We start from the raw sequence: 27,062 nt of genomic DNA on the forward strand, positions 1-27,062 counted from the left end.
ATTAGTGGTTCATGGAATTAAAGTAAAAAAAAAACATTAATTCCCAACCAAATCGCATTTTTCATGGCACGTGGTGCAAAGATTTTTCATGAATCGGCATTTGATAACTGACAGTAATTTAAAGTTCACTTATGTAAAGTTGATAGCACTATTAGCCATAATTTCCTTTTTTTTCTCTTTTTTCTCAAGGGTGCTACTAGCAACCTTAGGAACAATGGTTCATCCTGTCCAAGTAAATCGAACCCTCTTGATTAGATCACCAGCAGATATTTGAAAAATGAAAATCTTATACTGAGATTGGTAACGTGGCTTTGCAAAATGTGACTGGTTTCTCAAACGTAAAATGCAACTTCAAGTTGGAAGGCCGGATTTTGCAGATAGCCATTGATGCTGAAGTTCAGAAGCTGGATAACCTCTGCCATAAGCATGTATTTGTCGTGAACAGAGGCACCCACAGGAGTGACATATAAGGGATTGGCTCCAGCACGATCAACCAATGTTAGAAAAATCTATCAGAATCAAATTTGAATAGGCCGATTCAGATAATATTTTCCCCATAACAAAATGAAACAGGGCTGGTTCGGGTACTTTAAAAAATCAGCCAACTTTTGGTCGAGAGCCTATTCTGCCCTGAATCGATTCATTTACATGTTAATAATATAAACAAATGCCATCAACACTATAGCCCAACGGTTCATAGTAATGCATATGCAGTAAACCAGCTAGCAAGGTTGGCCTCATCCCATGACTTGACAGCCTGTCTGAAATACGTGAAAACAATTAACAGGCAGATGAATCAGAAATCTGTAAAGGCAAGGTAGATACATTTTATGAAGATTAAGAAACTTCTTTGATCACAATTATCAGGGTTTTGTCCGGAAGATCACATAAACAAAACCCATTCCACAGTGGAAAGCTTAAATTGGTCATTCCTTCCCACCGAATACAGTGACAGTAGTAAAATCAGAATCAGTTCCAACAGCATCACCACAATCATGTTCCACATAGAAAATGGTGAGAGACGGACTGCATCATCATCACAATCAAGTTTTCCTAAACATGCTCGATCAATTTCACATGCACAAACCATCACCAATAGCAAATAGAAAGAGATCAAATAATTGCAACAGTGGTGGTGGCACATGATCATCTGATACAGTATAAATGAACATGATCAACGGCACTGAGAAGATACTTCATACCAACACTTTTCCTGAATTAATGGCAATCCAAGAGCATGACTAATCCACCTTGCACTCACCATGAACAAGCCTATCGAGCAAAATCTTGTCTAACAAAAAAATCAATACCAGGCATAAAATCTTCGAACCAAATCTTGAGCCATCCGAATTCAAGAAGTCAGTAACGTGCAGCGGAAACTCTGATGTTTCACTGGAACAAAGATCTCTCCGTAGATGGTGAAAAGAAAATTACAGCTGACTAAAGATTACTCAGAACACCCATATGTATGCACACTTGCGTGCATGTGATCTCACAGACAAGCGTGTGTGCACCCCCCCCAAACCCACACAGAGGTAGGAAAGATGATCTCTTATTAATTCAAATAAGTTCAAATATTATCAGAAGCAATTCTACAAGACCACCAGCAAAAGGAAAAATGAAAAAGAATAAGTTACAAAAAGAACTAGCCTCAAATCCTTAGCTCTCATTGCCATGACAAAAGATGATGTAACCCAAGCTTCCCTCTTTAGGAAAAAAAATATAGAATACACTCCGATATTTCCAGCCCAATATTATGAACATCTCCTACAACTTGAACCCTGATTCTGCAATAATTGAAAGTCAACCAATGGAGAGATTCCACTGGATTAAACCACAATGAATAGGCCAGCTAATAGGTAGACAAAATTTTAGAATGGAACAAAAGGGGAAAAAATGAATATAAAAGACCATGTTGACTACATCTACATAGAGAATCTGCACACCTGCAGCAAAACAGACACCAAATACTGACTGCTCTGCCTGAGAACTTTTTAAGCCTGTGACAGTCACTGCACCGCAATACCACAACCACCACATGATAGATCAATCTTTACTCTGCACCTTTTCTCCTTTGACGGTTTAGGGACTTCAAGACTGATATCTGATCCATTTGGGTCCTCCATCTTCAACCCACTATGACTGGGTGACCACCCTAGCAGTCGAACGAACAGACCTTTTTGAGGTATCCAACTCATCTCTATTTCTCCACCAGAAACAACCCGACCAGCAAGAAGGCAAACAATACAAAATTTTACAGTTGCAAGCGCATCATGACCTGTTTGATTTCTCCAGTTTCGCCTTCTCTATCTCAGATTTCCTCTGTTCAGCATGCTGAACAATCCCACTTGCACGTGCCTGGTACTGAAAGTCTAGGGACTGCATCAGACTCTGAAACCTTACTGGATCAGAACCTGACATCACTGATGACATTTAACAGAAGTTACACTACTTTCTGAACCAGTCACGAAATATCATTAACTTATTGTGTGTCCGCGTATGTGCAGGTGTGTGTATGTGTGATTGCATGATGCATAGTGCAAAAGACTCCACGTGTTTGCATTTTGTGAGGCCTGGTGGAGGAAAAATTATATGAAAATTATTATTTTTTGTATCGACCCCAACTCATACCCCTTGAAAAATGCAGATTTTTTTTTAAGAATTACATTTCAAATCATGGGCTCAGATTATACCAGAATGTGGGGGGTCTGTTTCAGAATTCGTGACATAGCCTAATCCTGTGCCAGGCCACTTTTGAACATTTCAAAGGCATCGGATTAAGCACAACCAGCCCCACGACCAGGGCTGGTTTGGATTCCAAATCCAATGATTTGTATATGGTCACTTTAAAATGACCAATTGATTTATGTGTTCTATTAGATTTTTATATGATCAAAGAATATATATATATATATATATATATATAAACACAAGTTTGTTTAGCACATGATTTTCATTTTAACATGAACTTGAACATACTCAGAAATAAATTGAATAACACTTCCACCATGTATATATATATATACATACTCACATATATGTATTTCCAACAAGGATTTCGAAAGAGATGAAAAGAAATCCATTCGTTTTAAACATGGATCTTAGAACAAACATTCAGATTTTATGCTTTCTCCTTGGTTTTGCCAAAATATTGCATGGGATACGAATCTATGCTCCCTTTCTTATTCGAAATCAAAAGAGAAACTCGTACCTTTGTAAAATCTGGAGAAAAATGAAAGATGATGATGGAAAAGAGGGCTGTTGGGGAAGAAAGCTCCCCCTCTTCTTCTTCTTCCTCCTTCCTCCCTTTCCCTCTCTCTCTCTCTCCCTTCTTTCTTTCTCTTCTCTCTTTCTTTTCCCCTTTCCTTTTTTTTTCTTTTATAAAGTGAGGGAGAGGGGGTGAGGTTCCCCCTTCTCCAGCCCTTTCTAAAAGGGCTGGAGAGAGAAGGTTTCCAAAAATTTTGGAACACTCTCTCTTGTTACCAAAAATTTTCCAACTCCTTTTTGTTGACTTTTTATTTTTGTTAACTTTACAATTCATTTAAAACTCTCTCTTAAGTAAGAATAAGGATTCTTTTAAGGAGTCCTACTCAGCCCTAAAATAAAATTTGGAATTAACATTATTTATTTATTTATTTATTTATTAAATATTAATTAATTAAAAATATTTAAAACTTCCAAAAATAGCCAAATTAACCCAGAAGGCTCCCTAACCTTATTAAACCCCAAATTAAAGCTTTATATTCAATTTAAAGCGGAAAATCATGGGGCTTGGATTTGAATCCGGATTTCAAAATCCAAACCCATACCCAAAACAAAAATAGATCAAGATCTGAATTAAATTCTGATTTAAGTAGGTCTTAAATAAGATCCAAAACCATAATAATTCGGATCATATGCCTTGGATCCCATCCGATCCAACTTCGGATCCAGATCGATAAATTGCTCAAATTTTAGAAAAGCGCGATTTTCGGGCCAACCGAAACTCGGATTCAGGAAAGTAAAATGTCGTTGCTCTCAGAATTCCGAGATGCAGCCAACGACATATTATACGAATATCAAATTCTGAATTTCACTCAAAAATAACCTAAATTTCGCTCGCATTTCACTCAAATTTAAAGGTCGCCAATAAAACTCTTTATCTCGCTTTGATTGGCTCGTTACGACCTTGTTGATGGAACCCGGGCCATGCCCGGATTCAAAGACATCAGTCTAAAAATGGAGTCTCAAACGATTTTTCTCTCAAACTTGGCCAAATTTTCGAAAATCTCATGAAGTGACTAAGTACGAAAATACGTGATATTACATTCCTACTCCATTAAAAGAATTTTGTCCTCGAATTTAGAACATGTCAAACAATTGTGGGTAGCGCCAGAATCAAATATTTCACGTGTATAATGATCGACAGCTAAGAAGATACATTCGATCAGATTAGTCTGATCTCCCTATGTGGTAGCCGTAACGGCATAGACTCTCCCGTTGGTCATTCGCACACACTGATGCTCATGAAACCTCTGTTGTTATTGCTGCGGCGGTTGCTGTTGTTGTCTCCCCTGAGCCGTTGGCTTGTTCGAACAATAGGGAGTATTGTGTCGAGGCTATTGGCACTGGAAACAAACTCCCTTAAACATCGGGCAAAAACCCGAAGGATGGCTTTTGTTGCACCTGCGACACACTGATTGAGCCTTCCCCGGCTGAGGTTGTCCCTGCTGACGTTTCCCCTGGGTCCGCTGCCTCTTGCCTCCCTGCTCCTTCCCACTTGCAGGTGGGTTCTTCCTTGCACCACCAGTCGAACTAGCTCTGTTGTTGCCCTTCTTCTGCGAGTCGCTCCTGAACCTTTTTCGTTTCTCGTTCAGGACCGCCGCAGTCTCAATCGCCTCCGCCAGTGTAATGGGTCGGCCTCCCAACACTCGTAATCGGAGTCCATCCTTTAGCCCGCGTACATACTTCATCACCCTCGCCTTCTCATTCTTGAAGAGGTTCGAGCAGTACCTCTCAAGACTCCAGAATCTAGTGGTGTAGTCCACCAAACTCATATTCCCCTGAGTCAAGTCAAGGAACCTCTGTTGCATCTGCTCCTCGGCGTAAGAGGGAAAGTAAGCATCTAGAAACTCCTCCCTGAACACCTCCCATGGAATCACGTTCATGTTGGCGAACTTCACCCTTCGCAGGGTGTCCCACCACTTCTTGGCATCGCCCTTCAAACGGTACGTGTCAAATGTGGTCTTCCTATACTGGGGGACTGGTAGGACGTCAAACGCTCGCTCAGTCTCCTCAACCCAGCTCTCGGCAGCCTCTAGGCCAGCCTTTCCTGAAAAAGTTGGTGGATCCAGGTTCAGGAATCGCTCGTAAGAAGCCCCATCGGGGTTTGGGACAACTTTGGGAGGATGGATGCAGGTGGTTGCATGTGCTGCATGAGCCGTCTGCGCCGCCTGCACCATCATTATCTCTGTTAGGGTGTGGAGGGCATTCATCATGAAGTCCATCTATTCCTGTCAGTTGGCGGGAGCACCAGAAGAGGTCGAAGCACCCCTGCGTCTATACGTCTACACATGCAAAAAAAAATTTGTAAAAGATTAAGCTCTTATCGATCCGACCCCCTTAAGATTGATCCCGAACAATTTCATTCATATTATCAAATCAAGATTTTTAATTCACACCAAAAGAAAATTAAACTATGAATGCAATTAAGCACACGAAATTCACATACTTAAATAAAAGTATTAAATAGCCTTACCAGTGAAGGAGACTGCTTTGGAGCACGAGGCACGACTTGCTGACGCTTCAGGACAGGGCTCACTTACCAAAATTTAAAAACTCCATGCTAAAAAGATGATAAAAGTGTAAGATTTTGTGGTTGCTTTGATACCAAACCTATAACGAACTCAACTCATACCCTTTGAAAAATGCATTTTTTTTAAAGAATTACATTTCAAATCATGGGCTCAGATTATACCAGAATGTGGGGGATCTGTTTCAGAATTCGTGACATAGACCAATCCTGTGCCTGGCCACTTTTGAACATTTCAAAGGCATCAGATTAAGCACAACGAGCCTCATGACCAGTGCTGGTTTGGATTCCAAATCCAATGATTTGTATATGGTCACTCTAAAATGACCGATTGATTTATGTGTTCTATTAGATTTTTATATGATCAAAGAATATATATAGTAACACAAGTTTGTTTAGCATATGATTTTCATTTTAACATGAACTCACATACTCAGAAATAAATTGAATAACACTTTCACCGTACATATATACTTATATATATATATGTATATATACTCACATATATGTATTTCCAACACAGATTTCAAAAGAGATGAAAAGAAGTCCATTCGTTTTAACCATGGATCTTAGAACAACCATTCAAATTTTACACTTTCTCCTTAGCTTTGCCAAAATATTGCATGGGATACGAATTTATGCTCCCTTTCTTATTCGAAATCAAAAGAGAAACTCGTACCTTTGTAAAATGTGGAGAAAAATGAAAGATGATGGTGGAAAAGAGGGCTGTTAGAGAAGAAGGCTCCCCCTCTTCTTCTTCTTTTTCTTCCTCCTTCCTCTCTTCCCCTCTCTCTCTCTCTCTCTCCCTTCTTTCTTTCTCTTTTCTCTCTTTCTTTTCCCCTTTCCTTTTTTTCTTTTATAAAGTGAGGGAGAGGGGGTGACGTTCCCCCTAAAAGGGCTGGAGAGAGAGGGTTTCCAAAAATTTTGGAACACTCTCTCTTGTTACCAAAAATTTTCCAACTCCTTTTGTTGACTTTTTATTTTTTTAACTTTCCAATTCATTTAAAACTCTCTCTTAAGTAAAGAATAAGGATTCTTTTAAGGAGTCCTACTCAGCCCTAAAATAAAATTGGGAATTAACATTAATTAATTAATTAATTAAAAATTATTTAAAAACTTTCAAAAATAGCCAAATTAACCCAAAAGGCTCTCTAACCTTATTAAACCCCAAATTAAAGCTTTATATTCAATTTAAAGCTAAAAAATCATGGGGCCTGGATTTGGATCCAGATTCCAAATCTTCAAACCCATACCCAAAACGAAAATGGATCAAGATCTGGATTAAATCCATATTTAAGTATGTCTTAAATAAGATCCAAATCCATAATAATTCGGATCATATGCCTTGGATCCCATCCGATCCAGCTGCGGATTCAGTTCAATAAACTGCTCAATTTTCAGAAAAACGTGATTTTCAGGCCAACCGAAACTCGAATTCAGGAAAGTAAAATATCGTTGCTCTCAGAATTCAGAGACGCATCCAACGACATATTATCTATGTCACATAGGTGCGGGTGCGGGTGCGGGGATGCAGCACTTCCAAAAAAACCGAGTGCGAGGGTGCAACAGGGGCAAAAATACAAAAAATAAATAAATTTATATATATATATATATATAATTTTGAAGTTTTAACAGTTTAACATTTAATAGTTAACATTGTCATAATATCATTTATCATGCATGCAGTTGAAATCTTCCTTACAGACAATGCAATATGTCTTGTGATGTAATGAAAGCAGGTTATTGGTCTATGTTCTTTTAGTGAGACGTGAATTTTACCGGATTTTTACGCATATTGCTCTTTTCCACATCTATATATCTCTTTCAAATTGCAACAACCATCAAATCCAAGTCCCAAAAAACAATAATATAAGAAACAAAACAGCATCAAACCAATAGTGGAATTACCCCAAATAACTCTGGCGGGTATCTATAAAATCTCACTTGCCCTGTTTCTTACCTTCTGGTGCTTACAAGGTTTACACAAATATTAAAAGCAATCTCGAAAACTATAAAACCATATACACGATCACTTGGTTCTAGCAAGGGGAGCCCAAAAGAAAGAAAAAAAAAACTTCACACTGTCATCAAGATTAAAGTGTCAAAAATGCTAACATGGTGATTTGGGTAATCGTGTATATGCACATAAGCAACAAATCAGCAATGATGAGTTCCAATTTGTTGAAGAAAACAGTGTTTGAAGAGGGAAAAAGGGTACCTTGAGAGAGAGAACATCTCGGATAACTAGCCGATAGTCGACAGCGATAGCGAGGAAGCACGAATCGGGGGAGAAGCAACAAGGGCCGGTTTGTTTGTAAGAATCTGTGAATTCCATGTGAAGAAACAACGGAGTTTCTTCAGACAAGCGATTTTCGAACCACCCAACTTGACATTATTGAGATGTTGGTGAGCGAGATGTCAATGCCGATCTTATTTTGAAAATCACTCCTCTCCTCTCCCGAGCCCCTCCCCTGCCGAAAACAGAGGGAGCAGGGAGGGGCTCAACCCCTCCCCTGCCGAACCAACAAGAGAGCGAGACAGGGGGCTCAGTCTCTTCCCTGAAATCAAAAAGAGCAGGGTGGGGGGCTCGGCCCCTTCCCTGCCGAAAATAGGGAGGGGCTCAGCCCCTCCCCTGCAGACCCAACAAGAGAGCGAGAGGGGGGGGCTCGGCCCCTCCCCTGCCAAAAACAGAGGGAGCAGGGGGGGGGGGGGGGCTCAGACCCTCCCATGCCGACCCAACAAGAGAGCGAGAGGGGGGAGGGGCTCGGTCCCTCCCCTGCCGACCCAACAAGAGAGCGAGAGGGGGGGCTCGGCCTCTCCCCTGCCGACCCAACAAGAGAGCAAGAGGGGGGGGCACAGCCCCTCCCCTGTCGAAAACAAAGGGTGTAGGGGGGGCTCGGCCCCACCCCTGCCAACCCAACAAAAAAGCGAGAGAGGGGGGGCTCGACACCTCCCCTGCCAAAATCAGAGGGAGCAGGGGGGGCTCGGCCCCTCCCCTGTCGACCCAACAAGAGAAAGAAAGGGCACAGGGGGGGCTCGGTGTAAAACCAGTTAAAAAAAAATTAAGATCGGACCCGGGTCGGGTCCAGACTCTACCCGGATCCAACCTGTGCCAGCCCCTCGAAAACCCTTTTCGAGGGGACTGGCAGCCCACAGGGGGAGGGGAGCCTCCGGCGACACAGGGGGCGAGCCCTGTGTGCGCCCCCTCCCTATTAAAAGACGAGAGGGGAGAGGGGAGGGCCTACGAGCCTCCCCCGACCCCCCCCCCCCCCCCCGACTCTCTCTCTCATCTCTCGTCTCTCTCCCCTCTGCTCTCTCTTCCCCCGACTCCATCTCTCTCTCCCTTTTTGCCGACGCAGGACAACCCCCCCCCCCCCCCTCTTCACGGCGCCACCCTCTCCGGCGAACCCCCCTTCACGGCAGCCCAGGTAGCCCCCTCCTTTTCCCCGCTCTTTTTTCCCCTTTTTCCTCCCCCTGATTCGTCAGAAGGCCGGCAGGTGGCCGGCGGCCCCTGCCGAGCCTTCCTCCTTTTTTTTTCACGACAGGCAAGGGGCTCTGCACCCTTGCCATCCTCTTATCTCGACAGGCAAGGGGCTCCGCCCCCTTGCCTTCCTCTTTTTTTGACAAGCAAGGGGGCTCCGCCCCCCTTGCTTGCCCTTTTAATTTTCCGGCAGGGGCCATGGCCCCTGCCCTTCCCTTTCCACGTAGGGGCCGATGGCCCCTACCCTTCCCCTTAAGAGAGGGGGGGCAGGAGCCGAAGGCTCCTGCCCCACCCCTCGGAAACCAAGCAGGGGCCATTTGGCCCCTGCCCCTCTTTTAAACCGACAGGGGCCAGAGGCCCCTGTCTCTTTTCTGTCGAGCAAGGGCGCGGCAGGGGCCTTTGGCCCCTGCACTCCCCTACCTCCTCTCCTTTTGAGCCGCAGGGGGGCCTTTGGCCCCTGCGCTCCCTCCTCCCTACTCGTTCCTTTGGCAGGGGCCATCGGCCCCTGCCCCTTTCTTTTAAGAAGGCTGGCAGGAGCCGAAGGCTCCTGCCCCTCCTTTTAAAAACCCAGCAAGGGCCCCGATGGCCCCTGCACCCATCTCCTTTTAGTGGCATGGGTCATTGGACCCTACCCCGTTCTCTTTCGTAACGGTAGGGGCCGATGACCCCTGTAATGAGTTGTGGAGAAACTGAGCTTTCTCCCTACCTATCTTCATTTTATACATGCTAAACTACGTACTTTTGCAGTGTTACGCAACGGAGCCCGTTCGCGCCCCGCGAACTAAACCGACGATCACCTACGTTCGTAGACGACTTCATTCTCGCAATACTCCAAGGTAGGAGAAGTTGCACAAGGACTTAAATAATTAAATGAAGCTTAAATAATTGATAATCGAAAGGACTTAATGATATATTTATATACTTATATGTATATAAGTACACTTTTAAATCAAGGACGCGGTTTCGCGATCCTTGTCCTTTGCTTTCGCATTTCAGTTTGCCGTCGCGCTTTGCGCCCAGGCTTTTTACTTTCGTATTTACTACTTATTGTCTTTTAATTCAAGGACGCGGTTTCGCGGTCCTTGTCCTTTGCTTACGCACTTTCTGTTTATGTTGTCGTCGCGCTTTGCGCCCAGGCTTTTGCTTTCATAGTTACTATTTACTGTCTTTTGATTCAAGGACGCGGTTTCGCGATCCTTGTCCCTTGCTTTCGCAGTTCCTGTTTGCCGTCGCGCTTCGCGCCCAGGCACTTCCTTTTCGCATTATTATCTTTTGTTTCTTTTCCTTGCCATAGACTCAGAGTATTCGAGAGGAATACCTATTCCTCTTTTCACCCGATACGTTTTGGGAAAACCCTTGATCTAGAGCAAGACCAAGTTGTTGGGTGATAGGTTCTTTTGTGAAACCCATTTACCAAAACCAGTGTCGTGACTTACATAGCACCCAGACACTGCGTCATCGGATGTCAGATTCGAGAAAATCACATGCCTTATGTTGGCAAGATTGTGTTGGTTTCGAAATGTTTGATATGTTAAAATAGATTTTAAAAAAACATTATATCTTTGTGAAACACACTCCCGAGGCTCCTATTAAGGACCTGTATCCCTTTTCTCGTAAGCGTACTTCTAAAACATGCGAGACATGTTAGTACTACGACGATTGGATGAGAGAGTCTTATGACCTCGATTAATGCTTAGTGCAGGTTGTTGAAAACACATATAAGAGTGGGATCGCCTTCATAGGCAAGATGCTCGTTTCGGTCTAATGGACCAGAGCATGAAGAATGAGGCAACGGCTAAGAAACCCCGTCGCGCTCAATTCAACCTTGCTTCGTCAAGAGAGAGGACGAAGGGTACCAACTCCGATGGACAGTCCATTTATGGCTTTCAAAAAGGGCAAAAGACCCGTTTTTCCCCAGTCATCGGAGGATAGGGGGAGGGATAGGGGCTACATAAGTTAGCCTAACACTTCTGCAGAAGTTGGATGCATCCCTATCAGGCCTTGGGGACTTACTCTCTCGACCATCGGTCGTCTCCATAGGAATAGGATTCAGTCAGACAACCGAAGTATATTAAAATACTTAACATAATGAACACTCGGTTTGGACTCGACTGTTTCGACTCACGTGTCATGTATGTACCCGCATGGCCGGTTATCAAGTAATAACTAAATTGAGCATGCACACCTTTTCAGTTTGTTGTACTTAGTTTATTCCTCCAGTCTATCTGCTTAGTTCGCTCGTTACTACCTGCTGTATAAATTATCTATGCCTAATTTAGTTCTTTCTGTCTTTGTACTCTCCTGCTAGTTTTTCGCAAAACTAACCCATTTCATGGGCACAGGTGACGATTAGGTGCATCAGGCGATGGCGCGACTGCGAGATGATTTAAGGATCCACTGTTTCTGCTCGTAGTGCTTCTCATTGACATTTTTGGTTTTTGATACGGTTTTCCCTTGAGGAAACCCAAATTTTGTACAAACTTGATACTCTCTCCAAATAGAATGAATGGTTTCCTAAGTATTATTGCAGATCGTCCATGGTAAATCTTTGTTTTTCTCGCTAACGTGCCCAAGGTTGTCAAACCCGTCCTTTTTCTTTTAAAAGAAATCGTTTCCGCTGATTTAGAAATAAACTCTGTAAAGAAAAGGTATTTTCCAACTATTTCAAGGAATTTATAAGGTTCGAAATTTTGGGGCGTTACAACTTGGTATCAGAGCAGGTCGAAACAGTGATTCTTGGTCATCGAGCATCCGCATCGCGCCGTAAGTAATTTAATTTCTCTTTTTCTATACTATTAGACTAGAGTATACCTTACATGAGTATTTGGGATTTTTCTTGTCCAAAGAAAATGAACCCTCCGGATGGTGAAAGATTGGGACGCAGAAGGGGCGCAAGAAGAACGCGTTGTCGTTCTGTGAGGGGTAGAAGCTCTGTGGTAGGAAGACTTGAGCGTTCTTCTATCGGTTCAGATCATTGGACCAGCGGGCCGCCCCCTCCCACTTTTGCGGATTCTTGGGGCTTTACGCTTCCGGATACCTAGCAGGCACCGCTAGCCGCGACATGGGCAGCAGTGCACTTTCGGGAAGGAAGTCGTGTGCCAAATCATGTTTTAATTAATCGACACACTTCTCGGGAATCCTCTGAAGCAGAATCCCCCTGGCAAGCCCAGATGAGATGCAATTTTTGCGGCGAAGAAGGACATACGATGGATAATTGTCAACTCAGGGAAGCATACGATAGAAGGGGGACTGCGGCACAAGATCTAGAAGACACAGCATCCTCTGTCCAGGGTACTTATGACACACCATCATGTGATGGACAAATATTACCCCTAGAGAGTGCTCAGGACATCGCTCCACCCACTCATATGCCTTCCCCCAACTCACCAATTTACACACCATCCCCAGACTCGCCACAGTATATATCGGATACTCCGGTAAACACTCCGGCTTCACCGCTATACATATCGGATTCCCCGGTATACACACCAGCTCCACCGCTGTACATACCGGATTCTCCGGTGTACACTCTGGCTTCGCCACCCTATGCACCGGATGCCTCACCACATTACTCCCCTACTACTCCTCTTCACGGGCAAGGAGTCCCGAATGAGGATTTGCATCATTTTCCCCCTCTACGCGGGTTAAGGCGCACGGGTATCGCAAGAGAGTACTTGAGGAAGTACTCTCATCATCCCTAAAGGATATAAACTCGTTGGTTTTTGTACCGTGGACAGTTTTTTTAACTTTTTGTAAGTGCCCTCCTATACCAGCACTGCTGGGCTTTTGTAATCTCTATTACTCGGAAATATGATAAACTTTTTGATATTACTCTTCTCTTTCAAGTATTGACTTATGTATCATCTGGGTATTTTAAGGATGGTTCGAGGGTCGAACGAAGGTTCATCTGACGAATGGTCAGATCAACGGGGATTCATCATGGATTCCTTGAGCGCATTGGCTAGCGCCATGCGAAATCAAGCGCACAGCCAAGTACCTACCCCAGAACCAAGCCACCCTGCGACAGTATCATATGAAAAGTTCTTAAAGCTCGATCCTCCAACCTTCGCAGGCAAGCCCGACCCCGATGCAGCTGAAAACTGGATTTTGAAAATAGAACGAGTTTTCCAAGTTTTGACAGTCCCAGAAGACAAGAAGACCCTTTATGGTACTTTCAGACTTTTGGGTGCCGCCCGCCATTGGTGGGACACGACTCGGAACATACTGTTCCAGACAGACTCGTTTATTCCTTGGGAGGCTTTCAAGAAGGCTTTCTTGGAGAACTATTTTCCTCCTCATGCTAGGGAGAGGAAAAAGGTTGAGTTCTTGGAACTTTGCCAAGGCTCGTCAAGTCTGGTGGACTACATCTCCAGGTTCCAGGAGTTGGAGCGTCATTGCCCCAACTTATTTGCAGATGATCGGGAGCGGGCGGGTAAATTCATCCGCAGATTAAAGGAAGGACTCCGACCAAGGGTCCTAAACAGCATGCCATCAACTCTCTCCGCAGCTGTTGCTGCAGCTACTCTCCTGACTGAGGATTTGGAACGCTCCAAGAGCACCCAAAGCAAGAAGCCACCCGTTGCGGGTAACGATCAAAAGAAATATCCCTCTGGCGGTCAAACCAAGCGACCGCCCTTTTTCGTAAACAAGGAAGGTGGAAGAAAGCCATATCCTCCTTCCAAACGTCAGCGTCCTCAGGGCAACCCTCCCGCCCGGCAGCAGGCGGGCGATGTCTGCCCCAAATGCGGACGACCTCACCCCGGGCAAGCACGCCCTCTTCTTACAGGTGGATGCCTGTACTGTGGCAAGATGAGCCACTTTGCACGCGAGTGCCGCAAGAAGGCGGCTGACGACCTCAGAAGGAATAATGGAGCACCTCTGCTCCCCCGACCACCGCCGCAACAACAACAACAGCAACTTTCTTACCAGGCGCAGCAACCACAGTCCAGCGGCCAGAAGAAAGCACCAGGACGCGTTTACACTGCCACGGTCGAACAGCTGACCAAAGGCGAGCTTGTGTAAGGTACCATCTTGATTGCTAACCAAGCAGCTTTCGTACTCTTTGATTGCGGTGCCACTCATTCTTTTGTTTCTGTAAAATTTGTTGAACTCTTGCACGTACCTGTAAGTTCGTTAGATAATGCTCTCAACGTCTATAACCCGATTGGGAAGAGCACTATTTGTGCGAACTATGTGCCAGCTTTGGACGTAGTCTTGGCAGATCGACATTATCCGGCCTGCACTATCCTTCTAGATATGACCGAATTTGACGTCATCCTAGGCATGGATTGGCTGCACAAGTACCATGCCAAGATCTTTTGCCATGAAAGCAAAATTGTATTATCTCCACCAGGGATGCCTAAGGTGGAATTCAAGTTCGTGAAGGCGGTCCGTGCAAGCAAGATGATTTCTTCGCTAAAGGCACAACATTACCTGAGAAGGGGATGCACTGCCTTTTTAGTCAGTGTCGTCCAGTCCGAACCGACACTAGTTTCGATTAGAGATCTGGAGGTGGTTCGGGATTTTCCAGACATCTTCCCAGAGGAGCTGCCAGGACTTCCCCCACCACGAGAGGTTGAATTCAACATCAAGTTGCTACCAGGTACTGCGCCAATTTCTAAAGCTCCATACCGTATGGCGCCAGCCGAGCTCGAGGAACTCAAGAAGCAGCTACAGGAATTGATGGATCTAGGATTCATTCGCCCCAGTGTCTCGCCTTGGGGAGCTCCTGTTTTATTCGTTAAAAAGAAAGATGGATCATTGCGGTTGTGCATCGACTATCGAATGCTCAACCAGGCCACGATAAAGAATAAATATCCGTTACCGCGTATCGAAGATCTGTTCGATCAACTGCGGAATGCCAAGATTTTCTCAAAGATCGACCTTAGGTCAGGATACCATCAACTTAGAATTAAGGGAGATGACATCTCCAAGACGGCTTTTCGAACCAGGTATGGGCATTTCGAGTTTACTGTCGTGCCTTTCGGACTCACCAACGCTCCTGCAGCCTTCATGGACCTCATGAACCGTGTGTTTAAACCCTTTTTAGACACCTTCGTCATCGTGTTCATTGATGACATCCTGGTGTACTCAGAGACCTGAGATCAACATCGCGAACACCTGATCATCATTTTGGAAACCTTGCGGAAGGAGCGTTTGTTTGCTAAATTCTCTAAAAGCGAGTTTTGGCTCAAGGAGGTTATGTTTTTGGGACATGTTATATCCGAGAAAGGCGTATCCGTAGATCCTGCAAAGGTGGAGGCCGTACTAAGCTGGCAGCAACCGAGGAATGTTCGTGACATCAGAAGTTTCCTTGGATTAGCTGGATATTATCGAAGATTTATCCAAGACTTTTCCAAAATCTCTCTGCCTATGACAAAGCTGCTAAAGAAGGAGGCTAAGTTCGTGTGGGACGATTCGTGCGAAAACAGTTTTCAGTTGCTGAAGGAACGACTTACTACCGCTCCTATCTTAGCCTTGCCTTCGGGACAAGGCGGCTTCGTAATTTATACTGACGCTTCCGGGACAGGCTTGGGCTGCGTCCTAATGCAGAATGGTAAGGTAATCGCCTATGCATCGCGTCAACTTAAGATTCATGAGAAGAATTATCCGACTCATGACTTGGAATTAGCGGCTGTGGTTTTCGCATTAAAGATTTGGCGACACTACTTGTACGGAGAACAATTCGAGGCTTTTACGGATCATAAGAGCCTCAAGTACTTGTTTTCACAGAAGGAGCTTAATATGAGGCAACGACGGTAGCTAGAATTTCTCAAGGATTACGATTTCACCCTTTCCTACCATCCAGGAAAGGCGAACGTGGTAGCTGATGCTCTCAGCCGTAAGGCTTCTAGCATTTCCGTCAACCTTTTATACGTTGGTTGGAAGTTGATTGAGGATTTGGTTTCCTGGAAACCGTTTGCAGTCTTATCAAATTCTATCAGTCTTTCTAATCTGATAGCTCAACCTGAGCTGTTAGCCAAGATCCTTGCTGGGCAAACGACTGATGCGCAGTACGAGAAGTTGAAGGCTCGTACACAACAGACCGATACTCCTTTCCGACTTAAGGACGATGGAAGCATTTGGCTCAAAAATCGTCTTTGGGTCCCAAATGATCCCGTTTTGAGAGACGAAATTCTCGTAGAGGCCCATAAATCCAAATATACGATTCACCCGGGAGGCACGAAAATGTTCAAAGACTTGCAGCGCAGATATTGGTGGAGCGGAATGAAGCGAGACGTGGCCGAATACATCTCTAAGTGTTTGACTTGCCAGCAGATTAAGATCGAGCATCAACGACCTGGCGGAGTGATGCAACAAATGGAGATCCCACAATGGAAGTGGGAAGACATCACTATGGACTTTATCGTCGGTTTGCCAAGAACACGAAGAAAGAACGATGCGATTTGGGTGATCGTTGATCGACTCACCAAATCGGCTCATTTCCTTCCTATCCGTATTAGTCAGTCCTTAGACAGTTTGGCGGATCTCTACATTCGTGAGATTGTGAGGTTGCACGGTGTTCCGGTATCTATCATCTCCGATCGTGATCCGAGGTTTACCTCGAGGTTTTGGGGACAACTTCAAATCGCGTTGGGTACGAATTTAAAGTTTAGTACCGCATTTCACCCTCAGACTGACGGACAGTCTGAACGCACAATTCAGACTTTGGAGGACATGCTGCGTGCGTGCATGATGGACTGGAAGGGAGAATGGAATTCTCATACCAGTCTGGCCGAATTCGCGTACAACAACAGTTACCACGCTAGCATCGGGATGGCCCCTTACGAGGCCTTGTATGGAAAGCCCTGTCGTTCGCCCCTCTACTGGGACGAGGTTGGCGAGCGAAGGATGGAATCTCCTGTAGTGCTACAACACTACACTCAGCAGGTGCAAATGATTCGAGAGCGACTCTGTACTGCACAGAGTCGGCAGAAAAGTTACGCAGATCGTCGTCGTCGAGAGCTCACCTTCTCGATAGGAGATATGGTTTTTGTTAAGGTATCTCCCACAAAGAGCGTTTTTCGTTTTGGGAAAAAGGGAAAGCTAAGCCCTAGATTTGTCGGACCGTTCGAGATCCTAGAACGGATTGGTGAAGCAGCTTATCGTGTGGCTTTACCTCCTCAGTACGCTTAGATACATAACGGTTTTCACGTATCCATGCTTCGGAAATACGTTCACGACCCATCACACATCATCCATTATGATGATGTAGACATTCAGAAGGATTTGTCTTTTGAGGAAAGACCAGTCGGGATCGTTGATCGTCGAGATCAAGTGCTTCGATCTAAGACTATATCTCTTGTAAAGTTGCGTTGGAAGCACCATGGAATAGAGGAATGTACTTGGGAGCCTGACTCTGCTATTAAGGAGAAATACACTGACTTGTACCTTGATCGTTAAGTTCAATTTAATTCCGAGGACGAAATTATTTTAAGGAGGGTTGGATGTAAAACCAGTTTAAAAAAAAATTAAGATCGGACCCGGGTCGGGTCCAGACCCGACCCGGATCCAACCTGTGCCAGCCCCTCGAAAACCCTTTTCGAGGGGACTGGCAGCCCACAGGGGGAGGGGAGCCTCCGGCGACACAGGGGGCGAGCCCTGTGTGCGCCCCCTCCCTATTAAAAGACGAGAGGGGAGAGGGGAGGGCCTACGAGCCTCCCCCGACCCCCCCCCCCCCGACTCTCTCATCTCTCGTCTCTCTCCCCTCTGCTCTCTCTTCCCCCGACTCCATCTCCCTCTCCCTTTTTGCCGACGCAGGACAACCCCCCCCCCCCCCCTCTTCACGGCGCCACCCTCTCCGGCGAACCCCCCTTCACGGCAGCCCAGGTAGCCCCCTCCTTTTCCCCCCTCTTTCCTCCCCCTGATTCGCCGGAAGGCCGGCAGGTGGCCGGCGGCCCCTGCCGAGCCTTCCTCCTTTTTTTTTCACGACAGGCAAGGGGCTCCGCCCCCTTGCCTTCCTCTTATCTCGACAGGCAAGGGGCTTCGCCCCCTTGCCTTCCTCTTTTTTGACAAGCAAGGGGGCTCCGCCAACCTTGCTTTCCTCTTCTTAGCAGGCAGGGGGCGGAGCCCCCTGCCCTTTTAATTTTCCGGCAGGGGCCATGGCCCCTGCCCTTCCCTTTCCACGTAGGGACCGATGGCCCCTACCCTTCCCCTTAAGAGAGGGGGGGCAGGAGCCGAAGGCTCCTGCCCCACCCCTCGGAAACCAAGCAGGGGCCATTTGGCCCCTGCCCCTCTTTTAAACCGACAGGGGCCAGAGGCCCCTGTCTCTTTTCTGTCGAGCAAGGGCACGGCAGGGGCCTTTGGCCCCTGCACTCCCCTACCTCCTCTCCTTTTGAGCCGCAGGGGGGCCTTTGGCCCCTGCGCTCCCTCCTCCCTACTCGTTCCTTTGGCAGGGGCCATCGGCCCCTGCCCCTTTCTTTTAAGAAGGCTGGCAGGAGCCGAAGGCTCCTGCCCCTCCTTTTAGAAACCCAGCAAGGGCCCCGATGGCCCCTGCACCCATCTCCTTTTAGTGGCATGGGTCATTGGACCCTACCCCGTTCTCTTTCGTAACGGTAGGGGCCGATGACCCCTGCATTGAGTTGCGGAGAAACCGAGCTTTCTCCCTACCTATCTTCATTTTATACATGCTAAACTACGTACTTTTGCAGTGTTACGCAACGGAGCCCGTTCGCGCCCCGCGAACTAAACCGACGATCACTTACATTCGTAGACGGCTTCATTCTCGCAATACTCCAAGGTAGGAGAAGTTGCACAAGGACTTAAATAATTAAATCAAGCTTAAATAATTGATAATCGAAAGGACTTAATGATATATTTATATACTTATATGTATATAAGTACACTTTTAAATCAAGGACGCGGTTTCGCGATCCTTGTCCTTTGCTTTCGCATTTCAGTTTGCCGTCGCGCTTTGCGCCCAGGCTTTTTACTTTCGTATTTACTGCTTATTGTCTTTTAATTCAAGAACGCGGTTTCGCGGTCCTTGTCCTTTGCTTACGCACTTTCTGTTTATGTTGCCGTCGCGCTTTGCGCCCAGGCTTTTGCTTTCATAATTACTATTTACTGTCTTTTGATTCAAGGACGCGGTTTCGCGATCCTTGTCCCTTGCTTTCGCAGTTCCTGTTTGCCGTCGCGCTTCGCGCCCAGGCACTTCCTTTTCGCATTATTATCTTTTGTTTCTTTTCCTTGCCATAGACTCAGAGTATTCGAGAGGAATACCTATTCCTCTTTTCACCCGATACGTTTTGGGAAAACCCTTGATCTGGAGCAAGACCAAGTTGTTGGGTGATAGGTTCTTTTGTGAAACTCATTTACCAAAACCAGTGTCGTGACTTACATAGCACCCAGACACTGCATCATCGGATGTCAGATTCGAGAAAATCGCATGCCTTATGTTGGCAAGATTGTGTTGGTTTCGAAATGTTTGATATGTTAAAATAGATTTTAAAAAAACATTATATCTTTGCGAAACACACTCCCGAGGCTCCTATTAAGGACCTGTATCCCTTTTCTCGTAAGCGTACTTCTAAAACATGCGAGACATGTTAGTACTACGACGATTGGATGAGAGAGTCTTATGACCTCGATTAATGCTTAGTGCAGGTTGTTGAAAACACATATAAGAGTGGGATCGCCTTCATAGGCAAGATGCTCGTTTCGGTCTAATGGACCAGAGCATGAAGAATGAGGCAACGGCTAAGAAACCCCGTCGCGCTCAATTCAACCTTGCTTCGTCAAGAGAGAGGACGAAGGGTACCAACTCCGATGGACAGTCCATTTATGGCTTTCAAAAATGGCAAAATACTCGTTTTTCCCCAGTCATCGGAGGATAGGGGGAGGGATAGGGGCTACATAAGTTAGCCTAATACTTTTGCAGAAGTTGGATGCATCCCTATCAGGCCTTGGGGACTTACTCTCTCGACCATCGGTCGTCTCCATAGGAATAGGATTCAGTCAGACAACCGAGGTATATTAAAATACTTAACATAATGAACACTCGGTTTGGACTCGACTGTTTCGACTCACGTGCCATGTATGTACCCGCATGGCCGGTTATCAAGTAATAACTAAATTGAGCATGCACACCTTTTCAGTTTGTTGTACTTAGCTTATTCCTCCAGTCTATCTGCTTAGTTCGCTCGTTACTACCTGCTGCATAAATTATCTATGCCTAATTTAGTTCTTTCTGTCTTTGTACTCTCCTGCTAGTTTTTCGCAAAACTAACCCATTTCATGGGCACAGGTGACGATTAGGTGCATCAGGCGATGGCGCGACTGCGAGATGATTTAAGGATCCACTGTTTCTGCTCGTAGTGCTTCTCCTTGACATTTTTGGTTTTTGATACGGTTTTCCCTTGAGGAAACCCAAATTTTGTACAAACTTGATACTCTCTCCAAATAGAATGAATGGTTTCCTAAGTATTATTGCAGATCGTCCATGGTAAATCTTTGTTTTTCTCGCTAACGTGCCCAAGGTTGTCAAACTCGTCCTTTTTCTTTTAAAAGAAATCGTTTCCGCTGATTTAGAAATAAACTCTGTAAAGAAAAGGTATTTTCCAACTATTTCAAGGAATTTATAAGGTTCGAAATTTTGGGGCGTTACACTCGGCCCCTCCCCTGCCGACACAAGCAGAGAGCCAGAGGGACATACCTGCGACGAGGGAGAGGAGGAGCTTAGGAGGTGGCGTCGGGAGGAGAGGGCTCGAGCTGAGCTGCGTGGGAGAAGAGAGGAAAGGAGTGATTTGGGCAAAAAAAAAATTGCCCTAATCACTCCTTTTCATCGGATTTTTTTTTAACATCCGAAATGTGGACGAAAACGACCATGGGTGCGGCTGTGTTGACTGCACCTGGTGCCGCACCTGCACGCGCACCTGCATCGCGTCGACGCGGGTGCGGCACCTGCTTTGCCGAGTCCCTGTTACTTAGAATATTATACAAATATCAAATTCAAATTCCAAATTTTGCCCGAAAATAACCCAAATTTCGCTTGAATTTAAAGGTAAAAAATAAAACTCTTTATCTCGCTTTGATTGGCTCATTACGACCTTGTCGATGGAACCTGGGTCAAGCCCGGACTAAAAGACATCAGTCTAAAAATCGAGCCTCACACGATTTTTCTCACAGACTTAGCCAAAATTTTAAAAATCTCATGAAATGACTAAGTAGAAAAATACGCGATATTACATTTTTAACACAAACAAATGACATCACCAGTCTACTTTTGACTCAGTCTAGTCCCAACACCAGTCGCAGTGGCTTGACAAGACCAGAAAACAGTATTAGGTCAAGACAATAGTCATTGATTTCCCTAACAGCTTTCCTTACCCCTTGATATGGCCATTGTGCAACCAGCAAGCCATAACCCCAATGACTTGGTCAATGAATATCTGTGTAACTTGATTAAAGACCATCATGCAATCAAAAGCATGGGCTCGTTCTTACCCCTCGCTGGAGCCCTCCCGACATCACTGTCGAAGCTCCCTCTCCTCGTCGGGATTTTTCGCTCGGTGGAACCACCTCCTTCCATCTCTCACTGTAAGTACCTGAACTCTCTCTCTCTCTCTCTCTCTCTCTCTCTCTCTCTCTCTCTCTCTCTCTCTCTCTCTTGTGGGTGTCGCTTGGCCTGACCACCATCGAGCCACCTAGCTCATCCTCTCTCTGTTGTATTTGTCCAACAGAACAAGAGGGTGGTCTACCCTCTCCCTCCCTTCTCTATTTTTTTAATAGGGAGGTAGTGTTGCCATCACTCCACCCTCCCACTCCCGTCTCTCTTTGGTTTACAAGAGTCTCTCTCTCTCTCTCTCTCTCTCTCTCTCTCTCTCTCTCTCTCTCTCTCTCTCTCTCTCTGAGGATAGCAGTAGCCTTTGGGTGCCGACCAAGTGGGGCGACTAAAGTCGCCACCCACCTCCCTGTACTTTTTCTCGTTGGCAACCTAGAGCCACCAGCGACGGTGGCTCTGGCTCGCCAGGTGAGAGGGTGTCGAGCACCCTCTCCTTTTTCTCTCTCTCCCGTTTCCACTGGCAGGAGGGCACCGCCCTCCTGCTCTTGCCTGGACCTTCCTACCGAGTCGAGCTCAGTTTGAACCAAGCCTAGGCTCGGCCCTATTTTGTTCGGGGGCCAAAGTTGGCTCGACATAATGGTTGAACCCGATGTCCCTCCTTTCCTGCATGTTTGGTCGGAAAACAGGTGCCACTGCACTTGTTCCCTCATTTTCCCCCTTTATGTCGATGCTGATCGTTGGCCACGACAGCCACTGTCGAATCCGTTCTTTTTTTTTAGCTGCGCTCGAACAGCAGCAGCTCGTAGTATTGTTGTTGTCTCGAGCATGGTCGAGCCGAGCAAGTTCGGTTAACACCGAGCGCAGCCCGAGTCAGCCCCATAACCCTAGCCAACTCGTGTGCACCAAGTGTTTGACTCGACTTCACTTTGTGAATCGGTCGGCCCAATCTGCTTGGTCAGGTGCCGTCAAGCTGAGATCGACTTCTATTGAGCCCGGCTCGATCCAATCGGCTCAAACTGGGTTCGGGTTTGACCCTTGCGACACAAACGTCGCTTATTCTGTTAAATTAAGTTTGTTGCATCATTTTTTTTTGCAGCACGATAAAATATCTTTTAGCGCACCACATTGGTGCAACGGACAAGACACGCTTACCAAGGCACAAGCATTTAAGAACCTATGCTCGAAATTGCCAATGAGTCAAATCATCTTTGAGATAGGGAAAAGTTGAATACGAGGATAAATGACGAAATACTTTTAACTTATACGTATATATATGTGTGTGTGTGTGTGCGTGTGTGTGTGTTAACTCAAAAACGCAGTTTGCGTATTTTTGTCCATTTAAATTATGTCATTTACTTTGTCGTCGCGTTGTAATGTGCACAGGCTACTGCTCATACAATTTATTTAGCCGATGTATGGTTTCGTACATCGCGCATCATTTACGCAATTTATTTAGCCGATGTACAGTTTTGTACATTGTGCATGGCTTACGCAGTTTATTTAGCCGATGTACGGTTTCGTATATCGTGCAGCGCTTACGCAATTTATTTAGCCGATGTATTGTTTTGTATATTATGCATCGCTTACACAATTTATTTAGCTCGATGTGTTGTTTTGCACTTCAGACCTTGCTTTATGTCATTTACTTTGTCACCGCGTTGTAACGTGCACAGGCTTATGCTTTAATAAATATATATTTTATATATATATATATATATAATTTTATAAAGTACGTAGTTTTGTGTACTCCTGCCTACTTTATATTATGCTTGCATGTATTTAAAGACGCAGATTTGTGCATTCTTGCCAAGTCTCTATTTTTAAAAGGATTTTACATGCGAGATTTCAGGCTCATATTATTCGTTGTCTCGAAAAGCAAAACAAGTATTTGGCTTTTGCATTTTCGCAACTGAGTTTTTTTCCCAAACCTGCATAACGAAAAGGCTTCAATTACGTAGCCCTAGGTGGTACGTGCGTTTGGTCCTTCTCTTTGGTATCCGAAATGGCTCGGATATTCTCTGGTCTAAAGCACAGGACTTTGAAATTTTTAAAAAATGTTGGGGTTTCTTTCCAAGAAACCGATATCCCTCTCATCGTAGTGGTACTATCAGACATGCATGGCATGTTAGTAGTACGATGATTAGACAGGAGGTTTATGGTAACCTCGTAACGTGAAAATGCATGATGATAAAAAAAAAATCACATAAATTATGATAATCGCATTAACAGGTAAGATGCATGATTTGGTTTGAAATACCAGAGCATGTAGAATGGAATGTCAGTTAAAATAGAACCTGACATACCCATTCATCTCTTTAGTTCCGTCAAGAGAGAGGATGGGATGGTACAAAAACTCTGATGGACAAGTTGTTAACAACTACATTCCTCGAATAGCAATGACTTGGTATCCCCGGTTATCGAAGTTAGGGGATGGGGCTATCAAAAAATTATCTTATGTGGTAGATCTCAATGGCTTCTGCAGAAGTTCGAATGCATCCCTTGCCATGTATGCCTCTAGGGAATTCTCTCTCGGTCATTGGTTATCCCCTTAGAAGCGGACTCAGCTAGTTGTCCGGGGTATCAAAATACATAGAATAACAAACCTCCGAACAATCTCAGTTGTTTCTACGTTTCTACTGTGCATACCCTCACAGTTAATATCGAAACAAGATTATCATGCTCATTTTACTTATTTTGAATTACATGTAAAGAAATGAACAACGCATATGTTAGTCTTATTCTAAATTTTGATATCTATGCACCTACCTGATTTTTACAAGTCTAACCCATTTTATGGGGTATAGGTGATGATTAAGTTGGTACGATAGGCGATAGTGCGATGATGTGATATCTCGATCTCACTTTTTCTCTGACGTTTCATTCTTAAGCACGTTTTGAAATTTTGCATAAGGGTTTCTTTTGAAATTCCTCTTTTGTATAAACTTTAATTATCAAAAACCTTGTTTTGAATCCATGTGATTTCAATGCTTATATAAAAATACAAAACTATTGTGTAAAGGAAAGTTCGCTTGTAATGCGGTCAAAAGGTCCACTGACTTGTTATTTCAAACACTCTTTTCTGCTGAACTGCCATTTTAAACTCTGAAAATGGATTGATTACAAAGCTTTCAAATTTTTCCTAAAAAGTTACAAGTACGGGATTTTGGGGTGTTACAATTAAAGGCTGTCAATGCCATGGTAACTCATTTCCGTAATAGTAAGTACAATGTTTGACATATGCGACCAATGAGTATCAAGCCTAGGATTTTCCAAAAAAAGAAAAAACAAAAGTTAAGATGTTTATAAACAGATTCATAAAATAGAGGGCATGAATTAGCATTTACGTAATTATATGGCTGACAATGTAACAACTAAGTCCCCATAAGAGTTAGCAAATCTCTGAAAGTAATGTAAAGGGAATCATCTAGACCCCACTGCCATGCCTGCTACACCATGGATCCATCTATGGATGACATCTTGACAGGAAAAGTCCCACTTAACCTCAATAAAAATGCATCTAGCCCAAGATTAAAGCCCCATATGTCAATCAAGTTGACTTAAAAAGGAAAACAATGAACACATGACAATAACTTAGTATATGAGCAAAAAAAAGTTCATCACTGGATACATACACACATACATACATATATATATATACAAAGAAGTACTAAAACTTTCCAAACAAAGAAACTCAGCACAGGGTCACCATTAAGAATCAGAAGCCATCACACAAATTCCATTCAGGTAAGGTCAAGTCGGTTACCTAATCAAGACAGGAACTTGTGCAACAAGTGCAGGCAGGTTCTCTCTGACAATGTTTTTATCAGCTGGCGATAGTTTCTGTTGATTACCTACAAAACTGAAAACAGTGAATACAAGCTTATCGGGGAACAAGTAAAAGATTGGAAATAGAACCACCGTGAAAGAAAAATCAAACCAGGCTCTTGAGGCATCCAATTTTTAGCTATAAAGTTCTTGAAATGAATACTGCCAACTTGGCGTACAGCTAAATCACAATTTGCATCCAGAATTATCTGTAATAATCGGACCAAATGCTGTGGTGTATACTGAAACTACATTCAACATCCCCAAAAGAAAGCAAGTTACATTTTCCAAAAGAAGTACAATGTAGGTGCGCCAGAGCACCCACATGCAGACGTACATGTGTGTGTAGTTCATGGTCATAAAAGTAGCTAATGATTTTCATTTCAGCAAATGCTTTCTTTTATTTGAAACCCACAAGCAACAGAAAATATCACTAGAGGAAATTTCGTGAAACTAACATTAAAGAGAAATAATAAAAGGAAAGACACTGACAGAAATTCAGATTCAGGAACTAGAATAAAACTCTTATGAAGCAGAATCTCCCCTAAATAAATGAGAGAGCAAATCCCAATCGCTAATACAAGAGAGAAAGTATGTGTGTGTGTGTGTGTGAGAGAGAGAGAGAGAACAACAATCCACAAGCAAAACATGTAATTCTGACATGTGGAACTCACAAGCATCACACTCCCAACAGTCAGAAATATCCATACATACACCAAAAATTGCATTATGAATCAAGAACGGCAACAAGGCAACATGAATTTGAATACCAAACACGAAAAAGATCAAGGCCATTGTGATCAATCCAAACACCAATTCAAATCATCATAAAAGATGACAACCACTTTAATTCGATCAGAATAACAAAAATTCAATCCCGAATTCCAGTTGCCACACAAGAAAAACTTCATAAAGAAACTAGAGCAAACCAATACAGACGAGAAAAAACCAAAAATTGAATTCGTGACAAGCAAATTCTGATCAATCACACAGAGGAAAAAGAAAAATACTCTTTACTCACTTGATTGAGGCTCTCCTCAGCGGCTACTCGCTCTTGGGGATTCGGGCTAAGCGTCCCTTGAAGAATGAGGACGAGGTCAGGGAGATCCATGAAAGGAACCCTAACCCTAACCCTAACCCCAACCTTAACTAACAGAGAAAATTACACCACATAATAAAAAACAAGCCCAAAAAGACCAAAAAGGAATGAAAAAGAAACAATGAAGCAAGAAAGATGATTGAAGATCAATGGGAACAATGGGTAGAGAGAGAGAGAAAGATTCAGGGTGGGGATAAAATTTAAAAAAAGCTTTTGATGAAAAGGGTCGGCAAAGGCAAGAAGAGAAGCAAAGCAGAAAAGGAGGCAGCGGGAGAAGAAGGGTTGTAGAGAGGGAGAGGGTATTTGTTTGCGGATGAAGGGTTGGAGAGAGAGAATAGGGTTAACTCTCTCCCTCCTCTTACTT

General features: G+C 44.4%; 1 protein-coding gene across 2 annotated transcripts; it reads right to left on the reverse strand.

The window, feature by feature from the left end:
• Positions 1–87: 87 nt before the first annotated feature.
• On the reverse strand, positions 88–27,062 carry LOC149840714 (importin beta-like SAD2 homolog). 2 transcript variants are annotated; one of them, XR_016431587.1, is made up of 5 exons: positions 26,621–27,062; positions 25,712–25,847; positions 25,538–25,625; positions 1,947–2,423; positions 1,537–1,787 (listed from the first exon to the last, which is right to left on the reverse strand). XR_016431587.1 is itself a non-coding variant. In XM_090004533.1 (4 exons), the coding sequence occupies exons 1-4, from the start codon at positions 26,708–26,710 to the stop codon at positions 695–697; spliced, it is 381 nt and encodes a 126-aa protein (XP_089860659.1). In that variant the 5' UTR covers positions 26,711–27,045; the 3' UTR covers positions 88–694. The 2 variants fall into 2 exon arrangements, 1 of the variants encoding a protein (XP_089860659.1); XM_090004533.1 differs by lacking the exons at positions 1,537–1,787; positions 1,947–2,423 and adding an exon at positions 88–761 and having other exon boundaries at positions 26,621–27,045.

This window comes from Nuphar pumila, chromosome 4 (assembly GCF_984573655.1).
Source record: "Nuphar pumila chromosome 4, dmNupPumi1.hap1.1, whole genome shotgun sequence".
NCBI lineage: Eukaryota > Viridiplantae > Streptophyta > Magnoliopsida > Nymphaeales > Nymphaeaceae > Nuphar > Nuphar pumila.

Coding starts and splice junctions, on each gene's coding strand:
- LOC149840714 (XM_090004533.1), bottom strand. CDS start 26,710: ATGGATCTCCCTGACCTCGTCCTCATTCTTCAAGGGACGCTTAGCCCG. Junction 25,848..26,620: donor CTGAGGAGAGCCTCAATCAA/GTGAGTAAAGAG, acceptor TGTTGAATGTAG/TTTCAGTATACACCACAGCA. Junction 762..25,537: donor CAAGTTCCTGTCTTGATTAG/GTAACCGACTTG, acceptor CACGTATTTCAG/ACAGGCTGTCAAGTCATGGG.